The 22,461-nt window shown below is 26.1% G+C and overlaps 1 protein-coding gene across 3 annotated transcripts; it reads left to right on the top strand.

Annotated features, from left to right (window-relative positions):
- Positions 1–5,112: 5,112 nt before the first annotated feature.
- Positions 5,113–20,325, top strand: LOC111636867 (metabotropic glutamate receptor 1-like). Of its 3 annotated transcripts, none has more exons than XM_023382258.1 (7): positions 5,113–5,399; positions 7,251–7,483; positions 9,411–9,654; positions 9,723–9,900; positions 10,950–11,076; positions 12,354–13,281; positions 19,006–20,325. In XM_023382258.1, exons 1-7 carry the CDS (start codon positions 5,128–5,130, stop codon positions 20,051–20,053), a joined length of 3,030 nt encoding a protein of 1,009 aa, XP_023238026.1. In that variant the 5' UTR covers positions 5,113–5,127; the 3' UTR covers positions 20,054–20,325. The 3 variants fall into 3 exon arrangements, with proteins under 3 accessions (XP_023238026.1, XP_023238027.1, XP_023238028.1); XM_023382259.1 differs by having other exon boundaries at positions 12,354–13,275; XM_023382260.1 differs by lacking the exon at positions 5,113–5,399 and having other exon boundaries at positions 7,282–7,338; positions 7,409–7,483.
- The last annotated feature ends 2,136 nt before the right edge of the window (positions 20,326–22,461 follow it).

Raw genomic sequence — 22,461 nt, forward strand, 5'->3', positions numbered from 1 at the left:
AATAACACTCCTTTTCCCAGTGGAAAACAGAATGGGTAGAACTGAATGGGCTAAGCTGTCAATGGTTGACTTTGTGTTTACTTCAATAGGATCATTCATCTTATTTTTCTCTTCTTTTGTTATATATTGAGGAAGAAATAATGCAGCTAGATATATCAGAAAGCGACTGCACTTACAGTGTGTGTATAAATTACCTTTACTTAACTTATAAATCTCTCTAAAAGTAAATGCGATGTTGAGTAAGGTTAGGCATTTTTATAACCCTTTTATTAAAAACGCGAATTTATATGTAAGTGTTAAAAAATCTTTAAGTTTCTTTTATAAAATAAAATACTTTAAAATTCTTTTCTAGAAATATAATTAATAATTGATGTTAAATTAAAATTTTAAAATTATAAGTAAATAAAAACTGAAATTATAACATCTTTTTTCAAACTTTAATTATTGACAAAATATTATTCCAATTGACAAATTCCAATTCGATTATATATTTTTTACATTTAATCTATTAAAAACAAGATTCCTCAAGGCTTGTTAGTGAGTTAGTGATTTGATAAATCAATTAATTCATTTTCAAAAGTTTTAGGCTCAAATATTTGAAATAAAATTTGAATTAGATAGTGCTATATTTGCTTTAACATATATTGAAAGTTATAATAATTTTATGTGAATTGAATATTTATCTAGTAATTGAATAAGGATATCTATTTGTTTAATTTTATAGTAGGCTGAACATATATTTGATATTTGAAATTTATGCAAATACGTTTAAATAAAATATGTTTTAAATATTTCATCAGTTAATTATATTTAAATATTAAAGCCAACGATGCTGAAATTTCAATTTGTATATTTATAATTATCGTGTTAAATGCATTGCTAAGTCAATTCATATTAATAAATTTATTATTAAATGATAGTTCACAATTGTAATAAGAATTGTAAGCCTACAGGAAAGTTGCTAATTTGTGTCTAATATCATGTGCAATGATATTAACAATATTATATTTCATTGTTTTGAATCTATTTTAGGTCTATTACATTGTTAATCGAATTCTGCTTAGTAATTTATTCAATGCAAATATATAAAAACATAACTTTATAAGTTAAAACGAGTTTTTTTCTCCTTTACTTATTTTCTTTCTAACGTTTATTCTATAATATATGATTTTGTTCTTCACGAAGTTATTGAAAATAAATGGAAAATTAAAGTATATTATTACTTTGATTAGATGTAAAATAATAACCGATATTTTCTATGTGATTAAAACAAGGCTCTTTTAAGCACTTTAGAGACACTCTGGGCTGTAAAGTGCTTAAAATATTAGTAATAAGCAGTAAGATAAGTCTCTAAGAAAGCTATAGCATGTTATATCCATATGTTAATGCAGCCCTAGATAAAAGTCGGCCAGACCAAACGGTGAGATGCTAGTCTACTTTCACAGAGAAAGGATTTAAAACTAATTCAGACTCCTATAATTTATTATGGGTAGTATGGATTAGGACGTCTTTCCCTAACCCACATTCTAGCTTATCGGCCTATTACTGATGGAATCGCCCATAATGGATGTAATTGTGGCCGGTATATAGCCTAAATGTGCTAGTGTCTCGCATTAACTAATCAATCTATCTATCGGATAAGATAACTTTGTTGGATAGAGAATGAATTTAAAAGTTAGTTTGTACGTTATCGAACTTTAACACTTTTTTAATCTGATTGAAAAACTGTTCTTGTCGATTGCTTGGTGAAAAAGTAGAAACAATTTTATTAAGAATTGCATGGCAAATGAATTACATGACGAAAATAGTAACGAATGATCTCTGCTTCATACTTGGTATGCAGACTGTACACAATTTGCTTGGAAAGTTGTCTGAATGGTTAATAACAACTTTTATCTCGAAGTTGGTCGTTGTTCGTCTCAAGAAGCTGGTCATTTCGAGTACGATAAGCTCTTTGAGACGAATCGTTACTTTTGATAATAAACTAAACAAACAGTATCCTATTTGATAGAATTGTTTTGATTTGTTCGAATTCTTTATATGAATTATAGAATATAACAAACAATGAGTAATTGCAAAAAGATGTTTTTTAGAATGAGTGGTAATTTTATAAGTATATATTAAATAAGCTACATAGCAATAATCAAATATGCGTGCAACAATTTGGTTTGATTTTCCGTTACGATAAGTAGGCTAACTGTTTTTGTTGTAATGCAATGATTTTGCATTTAATGATTAAGGATAATGAATAACTTTAAAATTATAAAACTAAAAAGAAATGTATTTTTGTAATAGATATTGTAATATAATCATTTCATATAACTTATTTTTTTAATTAACTTAATCAATTCATAAGTATAGAGTTTGCAATTGATAATTATGTCTTTAGAAATTTTGTAAGCCAAAAATTTCTTGACAAAATACCTCGTTAAATTATCATATTGTATTAAATTATTTTTGTATAAATATTTTATATTCATATGTAATAGAATTAAATAAACTATAATAGTCTTTTAGAGCAAAAAATGAAAGAAAAACAATTTTTAGAAGAATATTTCTTTTTTATATTTGTTATTTTGATAAATAAATAACTTTGTTGTTTTCGATTTTCCTCTAGTGAAAAGAGAGATTTGATGTTTATATATACTGAACAACTTTCAAATCATTCACGAATCATTTCACACAGATCTTTCAAAAAATAAAAGAAAAATCGAACTCATTTGTAGTCGAATACCTTTTGTATGAACGATTTCCGATAAAGATTTTCTAAGAGTAACCACAATAGATAAAAGGAGAAAGAAATGAAGTTAAGAAACTTGTTTTCGAAAATAGTTTTTTTCCTTTCCACGAACAAAGTTTAGTTGTGAAACTTGAAGTATTTGTTGAATAGTTCAGACAATTGTTATGAATAGAAAACGCCATGTTTATATTTTAAAAAATTTGTAATATCTGAATCGTTTGCGTGTTATTTAAAAGATTCAGGGCTGTGGAGTCGGAGTCGGTGTCGTGGAGTTTTGATGTTTTAGCCGGAGTCGGAGTCGGAGTCGTCAAAAAATCCGCCGACTCCGACTCCTTTTTACTTACCAACTTGTTATGTATATAAAACGGAAAAGTATTGGAATCGTGTCAAATTTGACCTTCTAAGTTTTTTTTTTTTTTCAAATCTACACGAAAGAAGACCTCCCGAACTCCTCAAAAAGTCAATAAAAAAGGAAAAATTCGCGCGCATGTGTGTTGGCTTCTAATTTGTTTAATTTCTTTATTTTCCGTTCTGAGATATTAAACAATATTTCAAAATGGGTAAAGTTCAGTGATGTGCCGGATATCCGTATCCGTATCCGCGGATATCCGAGGGAAAAAAAAGATCCGTATTCGTATCCGTATCCGCTACTTTTTAGCGGATCTTTAACGGATCTTTTATCTTAATGAATTTCATTACTTATATAAAATTTTAAAGATAGGTAGCAATAAAATACTAATAACTTCAATTCAAATCACTTTTTATTTCTTAAAATCACATATTTGGCACATTCACATTGCAAAAATTTTATCATGCAAAATTCATTTACTATCGTAAAATATTTTCATATTACACTACTAAACTTTTTTGTCGACATTATTTTTATTTTAATTTAACTCAACACTCTCCAAAAATACAAACGTAATCTACGCTATTCCGTGTCACACTAAACTATAAACAAAAACACGCGTAGTGCAAGTCAAAACACGTCGCGTTACTAACGCAAAGCGTCAACTATCGGTCCAAGGTCACACGCACTGGCGCCAACTGAGTACGAAAGTTGAGATCCGTATCTGTATCCGTATCCGCGGATATACATTTTTAACGATCCGGCACATCACTAGTAAAGTTTAACGAAATATAGAACTGTAGCTTGCGTATAAAGGAGCATTAATACTATTAAATTTTGGTTCTTAATTTTAATTTTAAAGGTCGACAGGGTAAAGACATAAAAGTGGTCATGTGTCATATCTCTTAATGAATATTTTACTCGTTATTAGCATACAAAATTTAAAATAAAATAAAATAAAACTCGTCACTACCCTCAAAGTAAGCTTTTTTTGTCATTTTGTAATAGTACAGTAAAACCCGTTAAGATGTTCTCGTCTAAAATGTTAGAATGGAAATGGAGACATGACTCAGTTCAACCACTTTGACGCTTAATAACTAACTCCTGTGTTAAACCATATGACTCCGATTCTAACCACTCTAACCACAGAAATTATTAGGCTTCAAACAGGGTGAACAAAATCATGCTCACACACACACACACACACACACAATCTAACATCCACACACATATAGAAAAAACCTCGAATCTTTTGCATATCTCGAAATTTCAAGGTGTCCTAAGTCCAAAAATGTAAAAATTTGGGAGGGGTCATTTTTTGACCGAGAGCTACACTTTCCCTCTGTTATATATACCAGCCGGAAAAGTAAAATTATCGAATACATATTTATATATTACTTAGAGGAGTCTTTTAGCTTTGGAATAAAAAAGTTTCTACGTTCTATCTTTATTAGAACTCTATTTATTGAATTTTTTATTCTGGAGTCACGTTATGACATCAGAATTTCCGGGTCTCTTTCGGTAATAAGTCCGCCCCTGGTCGGAGTCGGAGTCGGAGTTGGAGTCGTTAGATTTTTACGCGACTCCACAGCCCTGAAAAGATTCTTATTATTCCTGGAAAAAATTTAATAATTTAATTATAATACAAAAACGAAATCAGCGAATTAATCAATAAACAATATACTGATTTATTTTTTTTTAAATTATTTTTATAATATAAAAACGGTTATAATATGAAATTAATTAGAAATTAAATTATAAGTCTATTTTAATTATTTTGACTCAAAATATTAAATTGCCACTATTATAATAACAAATAAAGTAACTTCATCAACTACTAATTAACTATAGCAAACATTAATCTATTGCAAACATAAATTTACTTGAATTTTAATTAAGATATAGATTTAGACAATAGAAACCGATTGAGTTTCAACGTAAGTAAACACAAAATATAATTAAACGTATACACAAAAATATCGTTATATTGAAATATCTTAAATTTAAATAGAAATTTAAGATATTAATAAAATTTTTAATGAAGTTATTTCGTTATATTACAGGAAGTTATGGCGTAAGTGGAATAGAGGTATTCATTAAACTTGCTCAGGATGCTGGAATCTGCATTGCAACAACGGATTCTGTTCTCAGTAATGCCGAAGACAAAGCTTTTGATGCGATTATACGGAATTTGCAAAAATATCCAAATGCTCACGTTGTGATATGCTTTTGTGAAGGGATGACTGTCAAAGGTATTTTGCGTGCAGCCAAACGGCTAAATGCAAGTGGACAATTTCTATTTATTGGAAGGTGAATAAATCATTCATTTCTTTATAAATACATTAAATTTATGTTATTATCCTTTCTTCAACTATTAAACAAAAATATTATTTAATTAATAAAAGTTTTACTTGTCCAGTTTAATCAAATTTTCAAATGTGCTACTTACTCATTATATAAGCTACCCAGATTGTTTTTCATATTTAAATAAAATAAATTATTTATTTTTTAATTTTAAACTTAATTTTAATTATTAATACGTTTTCATACTTTATTTTACGATTATTCAATTATTTAAATTTCTATATGATTCGTTAGTTTAATTTATTTTTCTCCTTATTAAACTCTTCGTATGCAGTTTAAATATTAAATTTTAATAAAAGTATTAGTTATTTTCATCAAATGAAATTATTTTCTAATTTAATTTATTTTTAAAAATTTTATTTAATTTTAATTTTACATTTCGAATATTTTTGTATGTATAATTATATGAATGTTTTTTTTTTTTTCAAATAGCGAAAGAGAAATTATTTATCTTTAACGAAATGAAATAAGTTTACTTAAGAAAGATAAAAATTGGATTTTCTGTGCTCGGTAGAAAATTTAATTTAATTTATTAGATACTTTCAATCATCGCATGTTTAATTTTAAATAGATTCTGTGAAGATTATCATAGAGTAGTTTAATTAAAGATTTCCTTTACAGCATTAATAAGGAATAAATTAATTATATCTTTTGAATGTAGTTGGATTAACGTAAATGAACAACAGTTTACTTCGGATATAAATTTATTATTTAACAAATTTCTAAAATGTAGGTCTACAGGTGTTCAGATAGTGTAATTAACATTTCTTATTTTCTAAAAATTAGATTAATATTCGTTCATAATAGAACACGTTTTGTAAGTTTTGCAGATTACGACGTAGTGTTGTAATGATATTTTAAAATCAATTTCACAAACGTTATAAATTATAAAATATGTGAAATATAGTATTGTCGGTATTCCGCTTTTATATTAACGAGAATAATTTTTTTAAATAATAAAGTAATAAGTATATATCATTATATTTCAAAACGTACAGAAGTCAGTAAAATCAATCCATGCTGACTCATTTACATTAATTTAATGAAGAGTAAAAAGTAATTTTTTTAATCTATTTTTGTAATATTAGTAAGATTATATTTTATGAAGTAGTTTCTCAAATTATCGAAGTTACATTTTTCGTTTTTATTTTTCTCTTATTTGCGGTCAAATGTCACAAAGTAAGCACATATAGCATCATTACTTTAGATCCTTAACGATGTTATTCCTCTGTGGAAAAAGAAGATTGGAAAATTGACCAACATTCTGTTTCACTTTGTTCGAAGAAATTAAATGACAACTGACTTTTTTACTTCTTCTTAAATTAATAAAAATACTTCTGTCTTCTATTATATATAATGTAACATTATTAATATTAAATGCTAAAGAACTCTGACTGGATGAAATGACGTTTTATTAGCTCTTATATTTTAAATTTATTTCTAAAAAATAAATATAACATTATTTAGTTTGTAAATTATCTTTTTNAAATACTTCTGTCTTCTATTATATATAATGTAACATTATTAATATTAAATGCTAAAGAACTCTGACTGGATGAAATGACGTTTTATTAGCTCTTATATTTTAAATTTATTTCTAAAAAATAAATATAACATTATTTAGTTTGTAAATTATCTTTTTAAGATTTTTATACAGTATATTTTTTAAGTATGATATTCCTAATTATAAGAGATATAAAAGCATTAATATTTATATCTTCTAAATTAAAATTTTTCTTTCATTTACATTATATTTTAGTATATAATGAACATTTTCTTTATATCTTAATATTACAGTGATGGTTGGTCAGACAGAGGAGATGTTGTGGCAAACATTGAAGAAGTAGCTGTTGGAGGTATATCTGTAAGGATATATTCACCTTATGTGAGTGAGTTTGATTCGTACTATTTCAATTTGACACCGTACAATAACAATCGAAATCCTTGGTTTAAAGAATTTTGGGAACATCGTTTCAACTGTTCATTGCCAGATAGAAAGCACAAATCAAAATATAATCGAACATGTACAGGTAATCTAGTTTTAATACAGAATTTCTAGATTGATATTGATCTAAACATAGATCTAACTAATACTTTTTAATAATAAAATTAATTTTAGCGTATATTTTAAATTAAATATATAATAATATAAAGCGTCTTTAATATTTAAAAAATGAATTTCTGTTTCGAAGAAAAGATTCATTTTTTTCCTATTTCAGTTTTACATATGGCTTTTCTTTCATATTTTGTAATTTTCCGTTAGAAATATGGAAAATATATATATATCTGTATATGTTATGGCTAGTTTTACAGAATGTAAACTGCATGTCATAACCTTCAAGAAACATTCAGCAAACACTTTATGACATGAACACCTCTATATTTAGAATCAAAACAGTCTATGATAGCAAACGAAGTCCATCAATCATAAATTCCTATTTTGACCCGATCAAAGAACATTTTTCGAGAGGCCATAAGAATATACTAGCTAAACTGTGGAAACTGGGGCACATCAATATCTATAAATGTCTTGTCGAACTTAACCGGTAGCGCTCACTGTGATTGATGGTAAAAGAGCAATAATGTACATTGATAGGTCTCATTTCAGCTTCCTAGTGTGCTCCAACCACAAAAGACTCTTGCAATTTGATCTAGCATAGTAAAAATATTGAAATATCCTTCAAGGATAAAATATCTTTAATAAATGACTAAGCTAAATGGTATAGAACGTTCAATATTTTTACTTGTATTTTTTCTTTTTAAAAAAGTATTAATTTTATAGTATAATCATAATTTAATATTATTTATTAAAAATAAACAATTTCATGTAAAATCTCGAAATTTTTATTTTTTATAATTTTTTAAATTTCATATTAATTCTCAAATTTATCAGATAAAGTATTATTAAATTTATTCATAAAATAATTAGTNTTTAGGATGAAAACAAATAAAGAATGTCGGGAAAGCCTAGCAGTAACATCGCCAGCTTTTTTATGATATTAACAGATTCGTTTATTTATTATTATGTTTATTTTATAAAACTTGTTATACATTCTTTATGTACCAATTATGTTCTTTTTATTTATTATAAGAATATAAAAAATATGAACGATAATTTTCTGAAAATAATATTCAGTTCTAAAAACATTTACACGAAACATATAATTTAGTACTTATTATTTGTAATTAATAAATATAGCTTGTGTGATAACCCTTTCAAATAAGTAATGTACCATATATTAAAAAAAAGGATTAAATGTTAAAAATTTAATACATACGATTGATTATAAATGAGTATAATCAACAAATTTATTAAAAGGAAGCACCACTTTTTCCAAAATAATCGGGACTCTACTGGACAACCGTTTCGGACAACCGATCACACTCGGTAGAGAAGGAATAAAAAATATATATAAAAAAAAAGGATTAAGGCGTAGAAATTTAATACATACGATTGATTATAAATGAGTATAATCAACAAATTTATTAAAAGGAAGCACCACTTTTTCCCTCGTAATCTACACAGTACTGATGAATAGTAAAATTAATAAAATAACGAGATAGCTCAATAGCGGGACTATAGAAAATCAACAATCGTTATTACGTAAAAACCTTGTAATTTCTAGAATTAGTACTCTCTGAAATCGATTTCGGTTAATCGATTTTTCGGATAATTCATGTTAGGATAATCGACGCTCTGCTGAATACATTTTTAAATGAGAAAAATTATTGATTTGTTCGTATTTTAACATTAATTTACTACTAATTTCTTTGTGGATGCTATAATTGTGTTTTAAAATAACGTGTTTTAAGAAATATACTTAAATAGTTAATTTTCTTTGTTTTATAAAATTTCACAATTATCTACTACTCTTTATCAATAACAATAGGCAATTATAAAATTTTTATCCAAATTTATAATTTATATATTAAAATCTTATTATATTGAAAATTTAGGAAGTGAATCTTTGTCAGAAAAATATAAACAAGATACGAAGATGGCTTTTGTAAAGAAAGCAATTTACACAATGGCATTTGGTCTTCATAACATGCAAAGGGGACTTTGCCCAAATAAAACTGGGCTATGTTCTGCTATGATGCCAGTAAATGGTTCTGTTTTGCTTCAGTATTTAATGAATGTTAGCTTTACCTGGGGGAACGAAACTGTCAGATTTGATGCTAACGGAGATCCTCCAGGAAGGTATGATATTATTAAATGTAGATAAAGTAAACGAAAATGTGTTATTGAATCTCAAATTTTACTTTCAGATACGATATAATGAATTTTCAAAAATTAAAAGATGGTTCTTATGATTACATTCTCGTTGGTACTTGGAATAGTGGAAATTTAACAATTCATCGTAAAATTCAATGGATAACTCAGTCGAAAGACGGGGGTCCACCTGAATCTGTTTGCAGTAAACCGTGTCCCCGAGGACAAGCAAAAGTAAATTTTAAAAAATATTCTAGTTAGTTAGGTTTCGTTTCATTTTTATATGTAAAATTTATTAAATTTTCATATATTTATTTTTAAACGATGAATTATTTAAATAAATCAGCACAGCATACGATGAATTATAATTGTTTTTTTGAGAAATATTATTAAAATCTTTTACGTTTCTTTTTAAAAATACATCATATCTTATAACGATAAACATAAAAATGTTGATTTGAAAAATAATATTGACTCTAGATATGTTATTTCTATTAAAGTAAACATCAACATGATCTGAATTATTAAACGATTGCTGTCTTCAAAAAATCTACTGTATATTTTTCTCGTGAATTTTTGAAATTTAAAAGGAAATGAAAGGAAAATAAACTCTAAAGTATTAATTTAGCAATGCCATTTAAAATAGGCAATACCAAATTAATATATAATGTTTGTTAAGAAGTTCTTAAAATAATGTATTATTTAAAAATTTTTCAATTTTATATAAAAATATTTATGATTTTATTTTATTATAAGTTTCTATTTCTTTAGAAACCAAGAATTTATTCAGAATACTTTTATACAGCACAAATGTACACATTGTTTGAAGACATTAATATTTTGTAATACATTCTGTTATATAAAAATCGACGCACTTTAAATCCGGAGTGCAATTTTAATCAGGTTCTGCACGTATGGTACCTAGAATAGTATGAAAAAAAATTTACATCACAGCACAAAGCTACATCATTAAATAAGATTTTCATCCTAAATATTACAAATCAGAAAATGGCAAACACCTCTGTCAATTAACGCAAACTGACCAATGTCAGAAATGGCTTTACAAATTACTAATGTACTGTACACCATTTGTGACGAATCTGTTCTTTAATGATTATTCTTGCGCTGCGAGATTGTAGGGAATTATTTATTTATTTATTATCATTCCACACTCCTCAGAATTTGATTAATATTGCACGGCAGCTTTAAGGTGCATCGGGTTTTTGCAACAGAGTATATTTTTATTGTAAATGGAAAATTTAAATTTTGACTTATCTTTACAGAGTATTCAGTCGGAAAGTGTAAAGTGCTGTTGGGTTTGTGTACAATGCAGAGAAAATGAATATTTAAAAGACGAATTTACATGCGCATCCTGTCCTTTAGGATGGTGGCCAAATGAAAATTTGACTAGTAAGTTGTATAAATTCATTAATAATTCGTTTTGATTTGAAGTTTTAAAAAAATAATGCAATTTTTTTTCATATATACTTGATATAATCGGATTTTTGAATTTTTATTAATCTATTATTGCTAAAAATAAAATAATTTAAAAGAAAATATTTTACTATAATTTCTAGAGTAATGGTTATATAAACTCTTGGTAGCACTTTTACGTTACTCTAGAAGGCAGTCCTTAATATATCCATTGCTATCGTGCCTAGTGCTCTCTATCTTATATTCTTTAACTCAATATAGCTCTCGTCTCTTTCATCAGAACATCAAGCATCTTTTTCTTTTTTTGTCCTGTATTTCTTCTTCTACTAAATCTCGAACAGTTCATTCAACTAACTCTTTCAATAAATGTTCTATTTAATTTTTAATACGTTTTAATATTACAAATTGTAGTTTTGATTAATGTACAAACATGAAAATTCTTTATTATTCATTTTAATTAGCCTTTTATTATTTTTAATTGAACTTTCGTTTAAGTTTTGAAAACAAATTTAAATTACTCGATACGAAAATAAAAAAAATACCTGTATATTTATTATTAAAAAAACTTCTCTCTGATTTAAAATAATATTAATAATATAAATAATATAATTTCGAGTGTTTTATTCATTTAAAGTGAATTATCGCATAATATTTCTTGTAAATTCAAATTAACTTAATCTACTCAAAACGTTAAATAACCAATGTAGTAATAATTATAACAATATACAAATGACTCGCTACTTTAAATATCAATTTTCATATCACAAAATGTTTTTGAAGAAAAAATAATAATTTACGAAATTGTAATTCTATAAAATTGTAGAATAAATTAAAATGTTATAAATTCTTATTAACATCTATCAAAGGAATGATTCAATTTGTTTTAAAAGGATAACTTTATCAAATTTCTTCAGCAATCTTTTGTGAGATTTGAAAGCTTTAAAACAATTTTAACATTAAAAAATACAGTATAGGCCCTATAATATTTAGAAATAAGAAAAAAAACAAAATATAATCCTTGTAAAATATTATTTTACAGATTAAATAATGGATTCTTATAAAATTAATCTATTATAATTTTTAAAATGTGCTATTCATTTAATTTGTTTACTTAAAAATAGTTTATTTAACACAACTAATGTTGAATTTTAAAACAGTGTTTAAATATAATATTATATTAATATATAAGTTAGGTTAAATTATAAATATTCACGTAATAAATGATTTTCTAAATGATATATTATTATTTTCAGATTGCAATGAAATTTCTGTTGAATATATTCACTGGACCGATACTACGGCAGTTGTAGCCATGTCAATAGCATGTCTTGGATTCATAGCCACAGTATTTGTTATGGCCGTATTTATTCGTTATAACAGTACTCCGGTTGTGAAGTCTTCAACTCGAGAACTCTGTTATGTCATCATGGTAGGAATGTTTCTCTGTCACGGAACTACTTTTCCTCTCTTAGCTCGTCCTACTCAAGTTTCTTGCTATCTCTCCAGAGTACTTCCTGGTTTCAGTTTCGCTATGATGTATGCTGCTTTAGTAACGAAGACTTGGAGAACAGTTAGAATCCTAGCAGGAAGCAAGAAAAAAATTATTACTCGGAAACCACGTTTCATGAGTTCAATGGCGCAAGTTGTTATTACTTGGCTGTTAATATTTGTGGAAGTTAGTATAATAACAGCCATGCTAATTTTGGAACCTGCCGATTCTATGCTTGCATATCCTTCTTTAGATAGAGTAAGACTCATATGCAATACCACAACTTTGGGAGTTATAGCACCGTTAGGATTCGATTTCTTTCTTATTGCCATGTGTACTGTTTATGCTATAAAAACCCGTAATGTACCAGAAAACTTTAACGAAGCCAAATTCATTGGTTTTACTATGTATACCACTCTAGTCATCTGGTTAGCGTTCATACCAATATATTTTGGTAGCACTTCCAAAGTCATCACCATGTGTTTAAGTGTCAGTTTCAGTGCTATAGTGGCACTTGTCCTATTGTTTTGTCCTAAAGTTTATATAATTTTATTCAGACCAGAAAAGAATAATAGGAGTGCTTTTACAACAGCCAAAGATGTCAGATGCCACATTGGATATGTCAACACTGGAGTTTCGCGAAATTCATCGCATTCTACGTCAGAATTCAGTGTGGAGTCACCCAGGTATATGTAAGGATATTTCTTTCTCTTATGAGTGTTTATTAGTTGTTCTTATAGTTGATCTGCACTTCTATAGATGATTATTTTCGTTGTAATTAAAATCACAACAAATTAAGCATGACATTTTAAAGACTTTCTACATCTATTATGGCTGAAATTTTTAATTTTTTAAAAAATTTCTATTAATTTTAAATAATTTGTTTTATATTTTAAATAATAAGATAATATTATAATGCATGTACTACATTCTTTACTGATTTTATAAATTTTTTTGCAATTTTAATGTATTTTATTCATTGTATAAATTTATAATTTATGTAAAATTAAAGCAATGCTGATAAACTTGTTTTATACAGTATATTTGTTGAATTTATTTATTTTTTGTTAATTTTTATGATATATTAAACTATTCGATAAATACTAAAACTATTATTTGTTTAATTAATGTAAAATAAGCCAACAAAAGTCAATTTAAAGTTTTTAGATTAATTTCGANATTTAGTATCAAAAACGTAAAATATTTGAGTAGCCCAAGAAATAGCCGAAGATTGCAGCGCCACAGCACTAGCGAAAATTTAAATTTGCCGACTGGAATTCTTTCGGATAACAGACGTTTCGGATAACCAGCTTTCGGATATAACGACGCTCTCCTGTAGATCTAACGTTATCTAGATCTGTAGTATTTATGATTTAATATTCGGTTAGAATAATAGATAAACTTGTACAAAAAAAAACATGGAAAAAATTAGCAGAAATTTTTGCCCTATATTAAATTTTTATTATTACTAATTAAAGTTTTCATTATTATTTTTTTTGCACTTGTGTTAGCACGATATTTGTGTAGTGGCGGATTTAGAAATATGACTCCCCTATATCCACAATATAACTTAGTTTAAAATAATTGTGGCATCTCCTAAACTGCCACTTTTATACCGAATGATTCCATTTTGTAATTTTAATTCTGTAATGACATTATTTTTGCGAATTTTTAAACATCAAAAGAACAAAGGGCTATGCTATTGAAAACTCGTTACTAGTACTATCACTGTGTTTATGTAAAATACTATATATTCATATTTTAATATTACTCAACCGATGTCTTATTTTGTTCTTACTTGAGCTTTTAATTTGAACTAATTTCTTTTATGAATTGTTTCTACATAAAATTATTTTTCATTATTTATTGTTATTATTATTATTTAAAATTATTGCGTTCCCAAACTCTTGCGGCTCTATGCCCGGGTCTACTAATGGGAAATCCGCTAGTACAGTACATTCGTGTGTAAAACTGAATAATTTGTTAAAATTAATAGGTAAAATTTTACGAATTAAATATTATAACTATAAATAAATATAGCCTATATTAAAAAATTACATTTATATAAATGTATACGTCTATTAACATTGAAAGATTTCTCTTTTTAAACTTATTTCCTTTAAATTAAAACTGAATAAAATTTAAAAAAAAATTTACCGAAGTAAAGTAATTAAATAAACTAACTAAAATTAAATTAAAATACTTTAAAATAATTTTTTTAATATAAATTCTCGATTTTCGTTATATACATCACTGATTTTTGTTTAACATTAACTGTGCATAAAATTATAGAAAGTTTCTGGATTGAAAACATTTACATTAATACATGTGTATCTAGTTCGTCTAATTTAAAAAAGTTGTATAACGAATATATTTTCATATTAAATATAAGTATTTTAAGTATGAAAATAGATATTTAATTAAGGATATTTAAAATCGGTAATACTGAAATTTTTTTAAAAATTTATTTCATTCTGTTCGAAATTTGGATTATATTTAAAGAGAATTAAAATATTAATTTTACATTAAATTAAAATGAAAATAAGTTATTTTCATCTGTAATATTAACAAAACACTAATATGCAATTCCAGCATTTATTCTTTTAAAGAAGATATTTTTCAACAAAAATAGAAATTTCTTTTATGGCGAATTTTAAAATTTACTTACACTTTATTTTTTATGTGATATTCTAATCAAATATTTGACCTGATTTTGTCATATTGCATTCTCTTGATACATTATTTAAATATTATTCTTTCTTTTGATTTTGTTATGCACTAGATATACGAAAAGCTTTTAATTTAATTCACTAAACTATAGTTAATATATCATCATATTGATTTAAATTTCCATACAAAAATGAATATTTCATGCAATGAAATCAGAAATGTCATATTTCTAAGATGGGTTTAATCTATTCTTCATCAGAGTAATAAACGCCTGTATTTTATTGATCGATTTTTAAATTTGACCTATAAATGTTTATTTATTGGAGGGGAAATTTTCTTTCAGTCTTTTATGCAAAATTACGTTATTGTGCAGTCAACCATTAAAACAATAGGAAGACCCTTTTAGGAAGTCAATAGACACTTTATCGAGATTGATATTCCTTTAATATAAGCTAAGTCGAAGTGAAATTTAAATCACTTTAATAGGTGGTGATTAAAGGATATTTTTCTTAAAGAATCAGCAGGAAATTTTAAATGACGACTTAAAATTTGAAGAATTTATAAAGTTTAAAAAGTTTGTAGTGATACAGAAATTAAACTGTGTATCTAATTAAGAAAGACAATTTTTTTGTACATGAACCTTTTCAGCAACACAAATAAATTTAAATTATTAGTTTGAAATATTTTTAATATAAATTTATATATAAGATATATGCTGTTATGACAAATGAATGTTTATCTTTTAGTATAATCTTTATTTGAAATTATATTTTTGATTTAATATTGTTAAAATTTACCATTTATCATAAGTTATAGATAAGCTAAAGATCAAACGGTAGAAACGAGAGAAGCATAATATATCAAGATTCATGTACGGAGAGAATTCCGTTTTATGAAGGCATAGTATTGCTAATAACATTTGATGCATTATGAGGGATTTTCGAGATTCCCTCTTTGATGTCATTAGCACTAGACATTGCTAATTAGTTAGTATATAATTATGAAGCCATAACAATTCATTATTGTTTGTCAAATCTGTTCGTGTTTTGAAGATAACGTGATCGATGAAATTGTCATAATTAATATTCAGATTTAATAACTGTTTTTATTAAAAACATCAAATTTATGATTATAAATTAGCTTCCTTGAAATAATTATTAAGCATCTTATGTCATATATGTCTAGTAAATAAGTTTCTATTATGCAGTCTAAAATAAATGAAATTTAAAATTATAATGTAAAATATTACATTTAAGTCTATATTTATTTTACATACGGCATATAATGTTGAAATTTTCGTTTCTTTTCTTATTAAACTAAATTTTTACAAATTTTTATTAATTTAAAAAAAAATTAAAAAAAAATTTAACGTGAAGGCTAATTTATCATCTTAAGCTTTAGTTAAATAATCTTCAAATTTGAATAAAAAAGTAGGCAAATTTCTTTGATGATAATTAATAAAATACGGAAATATGATAGTGACTTATTTATCATTTTTCTTGCCGTGTTTTATCAGTATTTTCAAAAACAGTTTTCCTTTAATTAGAAAAAGATATCCTTCATAAAAATATCTTTAGGAAGAAAGATAAAATTTGATTAGAAAATCGTTTACTATGTCTCCAAAGACTTAAGAATTTTGACAGGGCTGAAATTAAACCGAAAATTTAATATTCAAATGTCGAAAACGTTTTAGTCTTGTTTATATAGCTTTAATGTATATGTGATTTTCTGACTTAATAGTAATTTAAAGTAAAAATAAAAATTCGAAAGAATCTAAACTTGTTTGAAAACTCTGATGCAGGGGGGAAAAGTTAAATTAAATTTAGACTATTGGCTGATAATTTTATAATTTAACTGCTCTGATTTAAAATAGTCAGTGTTTTGAATATACCTTTTATGAATATCTTTATGTATCGATAAGTTATTTAAATACAGAAATATTTATTATTGAACTGTTTAACAGAAGATTGGTTGTATAAATCTTGTGGCCCCATGGAGACGGAGATCAGATTGTTTAGAAATGAAGACTAATGGACGGACGAGACTTTCCTTTTAGGCTTAAATAACAAACTCTGTCACCAGGTATTTGGATGCAGGCAATAACTAGTGAACAGAAATGTCTGTCTAGACAACGCAGGAAAAAACTTTAAATCTCTAATAATTATTTTTATTTTCATATTCATTTGAATGCATCGTATGAATATAATTAAATTAATTTTCATTAGACTCTATTAATAATATAAAATTAGATAAAAATTAATAATAATTTAATTTTAAGCAAATTATCAGTTTATATTTTTTTAAGGATTAATTAGAAAACTTTAATAATTAAAATTGTCGAAAACTCAATTACTTAATGAAATATAGCTAAATTCTGTTGAATTTTATTACTGATCTATTTCTCCGAAGTAATTTGATTAAGAAATAAAATCTTGATTATTTCTTCAAAACAAATTTTGTTTCTTTCTCAAGATATATTGAAAGATAAAGTTATATATTTTTCTGTTTTATTAAATATATTTTTTGTTACAAGAAAACGAAGTTCCGAAATAGCGATTCGATATTAGCTGCATAAATTCCCATTGTTCTACAATATTTTATTAATCAATATTTTAATATCGTTTCTGCTTCATTCACTTGAACATAAATTAAAACTTAAAACTGACTTAAAATATAAAGATTTTCAATTTCTCATTTCACAGCTAATTCGTTACTATTTCAATTTTGTATTTTATAAAAAATTTAATTACAGATATCAAATGAAACAAACTCTATTTATTATTATTAAATTCATTTTTGTACTATTAAAATAAATTAAAGAATGTTTAATAAAATTTTCAGTACAGTACTTTTAAAGAATAAATTGACTCCTTAATATTACCGGTATAATGTGAAATTACGTAATGTGAGACAAACTTAACGAATTGTAAAGCTATAATAAATAATGGCCTTGATACTTTCTCCTGTCTCGGGACAATAACGGAGATCATAAAATACAATTGGAGCTTTAATCATTTCCTTATTAAAACGTCCTTTTCTATTTTTAGAAAATTGAATGTTGATACAAATAAATATCGAAATGTAATGTATATTTAATTTTGTTAATTCTTTAAAATATTATTTTATAATCTATAAAATAATTGAGCCCGTTATCTTTTAAGAATAAACATAAATTTCAGTAACCTATGCATTTCTTTTAACTTTAGGCCTAATATTAATTGCAGATTTGTGATAACATAATTAATATTCTTTTAGATTATATTATTTGCTTCTTGTTCTTTACATAAATTTAGTAATTTAACTCGTCCACGAAGACTTACTTATATTAAGACTTGTTATATCAAGGAAAAAGGAGTCACAAACACTACAGGCTAACACTCATATCACAGAAGTTTATTGTAACATTTGTCTAAAGTGTTACAGGAAACAGAAAAGTTTTACAATAAATTTCTGTGATATGAGTGTTAGCCTGTAGTGTTTGTGACTCCTCTTTCCTTGATATAACAAGTTTTAATATGTCTTAGTGGACGAGTTAAAAACTAAATTATTTTAGATTAGTTTTATCAATTAATTAATAGTAAAAACATTAATATCAATAGTTTTAAAACTATTCAACTTTAGATAAATCATAGATATTACTTTAGAACTTAAAAATTGTCTAAATGGAGAATTAAAATTTATATGAGAAAACAAAAATATATAAAATTTTAAATATTCATTTAATGTGAAGATTCTTCTATTTTCAGGAACCATTCTCTAACTGTACAAGCTAAAGTATCAAAAGGATCGAATAGCCTGAATTTATTTCATAGATTTCGTATTAGAAAAAGAGATAAATTAGCTGCAAACATCGCTCAAAGAATTCGAGCAATACGTGAAGCTGAAGCTATGGATCGACGTTGCAACATTAGAAGAATCGAATCGTCACCATTTCCACCTGGAATAGGAAAATTGCCCGCTGTCCGTAGCACATCGAGTGGTGATGACACATCAGCAGATGGGCAAGATAAGAAAAGATTAGTGGGCATTCTTAGACAGGCTTATGGCACGACAGACGAACCAGAGTCATTCCAGTCGAATATTCGTAATGGAAAATCAGAGAAAAGCATCCAGACATCGGACGATTTATTAGAATCTCTTTTATCATTGTTAAAACAGCGATTTGTTCGATCGGATACTTTAATGTCTATGCTGTCTCCAGAAGATGACGTTTCTAAAGACGCTAACTACACAGATTGGAGAGAGCAACTAAATAACGCTGAAAAATGCCACATTTCGGTGATATATCCATTTAACGAATTTTATCCGCAAGATCGGACTCGCATTCCTCTGAATCAATCGAATGGAGTGTGTAGGAAAAATGCAAATGATCGTTCTAATAGTGCGGATGGTTTATATTCAGAGATTGAATCTGTGGACACTAAAGAACAAGTATTAAGTTCCATGTCTAGAAGTGAAGACAGTGTAGCAGAAGCGAGATCATCCGTGATGGAAGAGAGTGCAAGTAGTGGAAGCGAAGATAGTTGTGGAAGCGCAGTCTATAAGACCATCATCATTAATCTAGGTGCTCCAGGCCTTTCCATTTCTCAAGATTGTGTTAGTGGAAAAAGGAATTCTAGCAGTTTACACTGTCTTCATACAACTGATAGACTACAGCACAGACCAGCAGGACATAGTTCTTCAGTGGATATCGATGGCAGAATATCTGAAGATGTCCATTCTTCGATTAGATGGCGTCATTCTTCCAGAGAAGGCATGACAACTCGGAGTCATGAGGATAATTTAAATGGTTGAACTGTATTAAAAATATTTGTATACATCAAATACGACCGGAAGCAATTTTTGATGGCTAGTCTTCCATATAATTGTAAGAGATATGGAACTGAATGATTTTTTGCATTCATTTTTCATAATTTTGAAAATAATTAAAAAGTAAAATATGATTAATGGGTTCAAAAAGAAAGGATTTGACATGTATTATGACGACAATAGATTGTTTATAGATTGTAATTTGTACTGTTTTTAATGAAAACAGAATATCAAGATTACTTTTTTAGTTTAGGAGAAAAACTAAAAAGTTATTTAAATATGATTATGTTATATTTAGTTTTGATTATATATTCAGAAATTGAAATTTTTTAAAATATCTGTTATATTTATTATTATAAGAACATTAATGATGTTAAATTATTTATAAATGAAATAAATTATTGTTATACCAAAGTAAGAATATTTTTTGCAATGAAGTTGCTTTTATATTTTTATCTATTTAATATTGTTCAGTTAATTTATCACTTTAATAAAAATTATTTATATTTTTGAAAATACAAAATGGAATTATAAAGTTTGCATTTAATATTTCTATGTAACAATTTAATTATACTGTATATAAATAAATATATATATATTATTTATAAATTCAATTTTTGAAAGAAATTTTCAATAATCAAATTGTTGTGCACTGTAAAAGAATATTAAATTTGGAGTGCTTTGATGTTGAAATAAAATTATATATAATAGTATGTTACAAGTTTTGAAAATGAAAGATTTTTTTACATATCTCAGCAACCTCTTTGTCGCTATCTGCACTTGCACTGAATAGTCAGTTGATAGCAGAATTTTTATATGTATAGTACAATTTATACATTACAATATATATATATATATAACTATATAATATATTGAATTTAACAAAGTTGAACATAATAAGATTTGTAAAGATGTTAGTAGTATAAATTTTAAGTAAATCACTTTCGTACTAATTCTAATATCGATACCCGCAACAACTTGAAAAATCAAGTGATTATAGTTTTATCTTCTTGTTTTAATGATTCTCTTACATATCGAGATTTTATATTTAGCATTAATATTTTATTTTTTAAATTATTTTTCCCAATATACTAGTCATTTTATTCATATTCAAATACCTTTGAATATATTGTATGTAAATACAGTATATTAGCGAACTCGTATATTCCAAAGTAATATTTTTCTCTATTAATTCTCTAGAGTGATACTGTGCTGGACAATAATGTGATAGTATAATAAATATTGTGTTGACAACTGCTGAAGGATCGACGCAATAATGAATTTGACGATTTTAATAAAAATACTGCCTTTAAAATGAAAATTTGTAAAATTGGGAACACGTAGAATTTTAGAACAAGATATACATTACACGCTCAACTTGTTATTTAAGTTAAAGATGTTTAAAAAGATGTGAAAGTCTATATATACATACAAGGTATAAAGTATATTAAGGTAAAATGTCGGTATCTTCAGCAGTATTGTCTGTATTATCTTTATTATGGACGTTTATATATGTACACAGCCCTTCAGACAGCTCTGAAAGTCGGTTTAATTGTTGCAGACCGACTTTTAATAATTGGGTAGTATATTATTGTCCCTTTGTAAAAATCGAATGTATTTATGTATGTGTGATGTTCTGTAAGTTTATTAAATATAAAATATTGTTCAAAATATCAAATCTGGAATTTATGTGCCAAAAGAAATATATATATTAAGTTTGTAATGAAATTTCTTCTATGGAAGAACGTCATGAAAAATAAACGAAGTGATGAATATTTATGTGCATATATCATTTTTCTGTCTGTATTTAAAATAAGCACTGTATTAAATTACATTAATTGAATATTTAGTTGAATGCAAACTAGAAACTATAGGTTAAACTTATTTCTATAAATTTCTGTAAAATATAATAATTTTGCTATGATACGCTTCTTGTCTAGTCTTCTCAATGGTTAGTGAGCGCTAAGATTGGCTTTACTTTACTTCTAGACTTATTACACCACCACAGGACATCAAGTTAGATTTGGAAAAACACTATTTTATTTTCAGAATGCATTTCGGACATAGAGTCCCTCATCAGCTATTTGCTACAAAAATTAATAGGAGGTTAACAATTTTATAAAAAGGCCGTGATTGACATAAATGAACAAAAATGTGGACTTACATTTGACATGTGGATTCGACGCGTTGAACATTAATTAAAAGATTAAGCATACGATATACAAGATTTCTCGTTAAAAACGGTAATGTTGGTGCAATAACGTAATAATAAACAGAGGTACCGGTAAAACAGTAAAGCCATAAAAATATACATTGTTAACAAATTGATAAGTAAATTCACAGTAACACGAACAGAGTAACAAGACGATTCGAAGTACATTCCAGGGTGACTG

Source organism: Centruroides sculpturatus, unplaced genomic scaffold (genome assembly GCF_000671375.1).
Source record: "Centruroides sculpturatus isolate CEXI.00-Female unplaced genomic scaffold, Cexi_2.0 scaffold836, whole genome shotgun sequence".
In the NCBI taxonomy this organism is placed as follows: domain Eukaryota; kingdom Metazoa; phylum Arthropoda; class Arachnida; order Scorpiones; family Buthidae; genus Centruroides; species Centruroides sculpturatus.

Coding starts and splice junctions, on each gene's coding strand:
- LOC111636867 (XM_023382258.1), top strand. CDS start 5,128: ATGAAGTTATTTCGTTATATTACAGGAAGTTATGGCGTAAGTGGAATA. Junction 7,484..9,410: donor ATATAATCGAACATGTACAG/GTAATCTAGTTT, acceptor TTGAAAATTTAG/GAAGTGAATCTTTGTCAGAA. Junction 9,901..10,949: donor GTCCCCGAGGACAAGCAAAA/GTAAATTTTAAA, acceptor TTATCTTTACAG/AGTATTCAGTCGGAAAGTGT.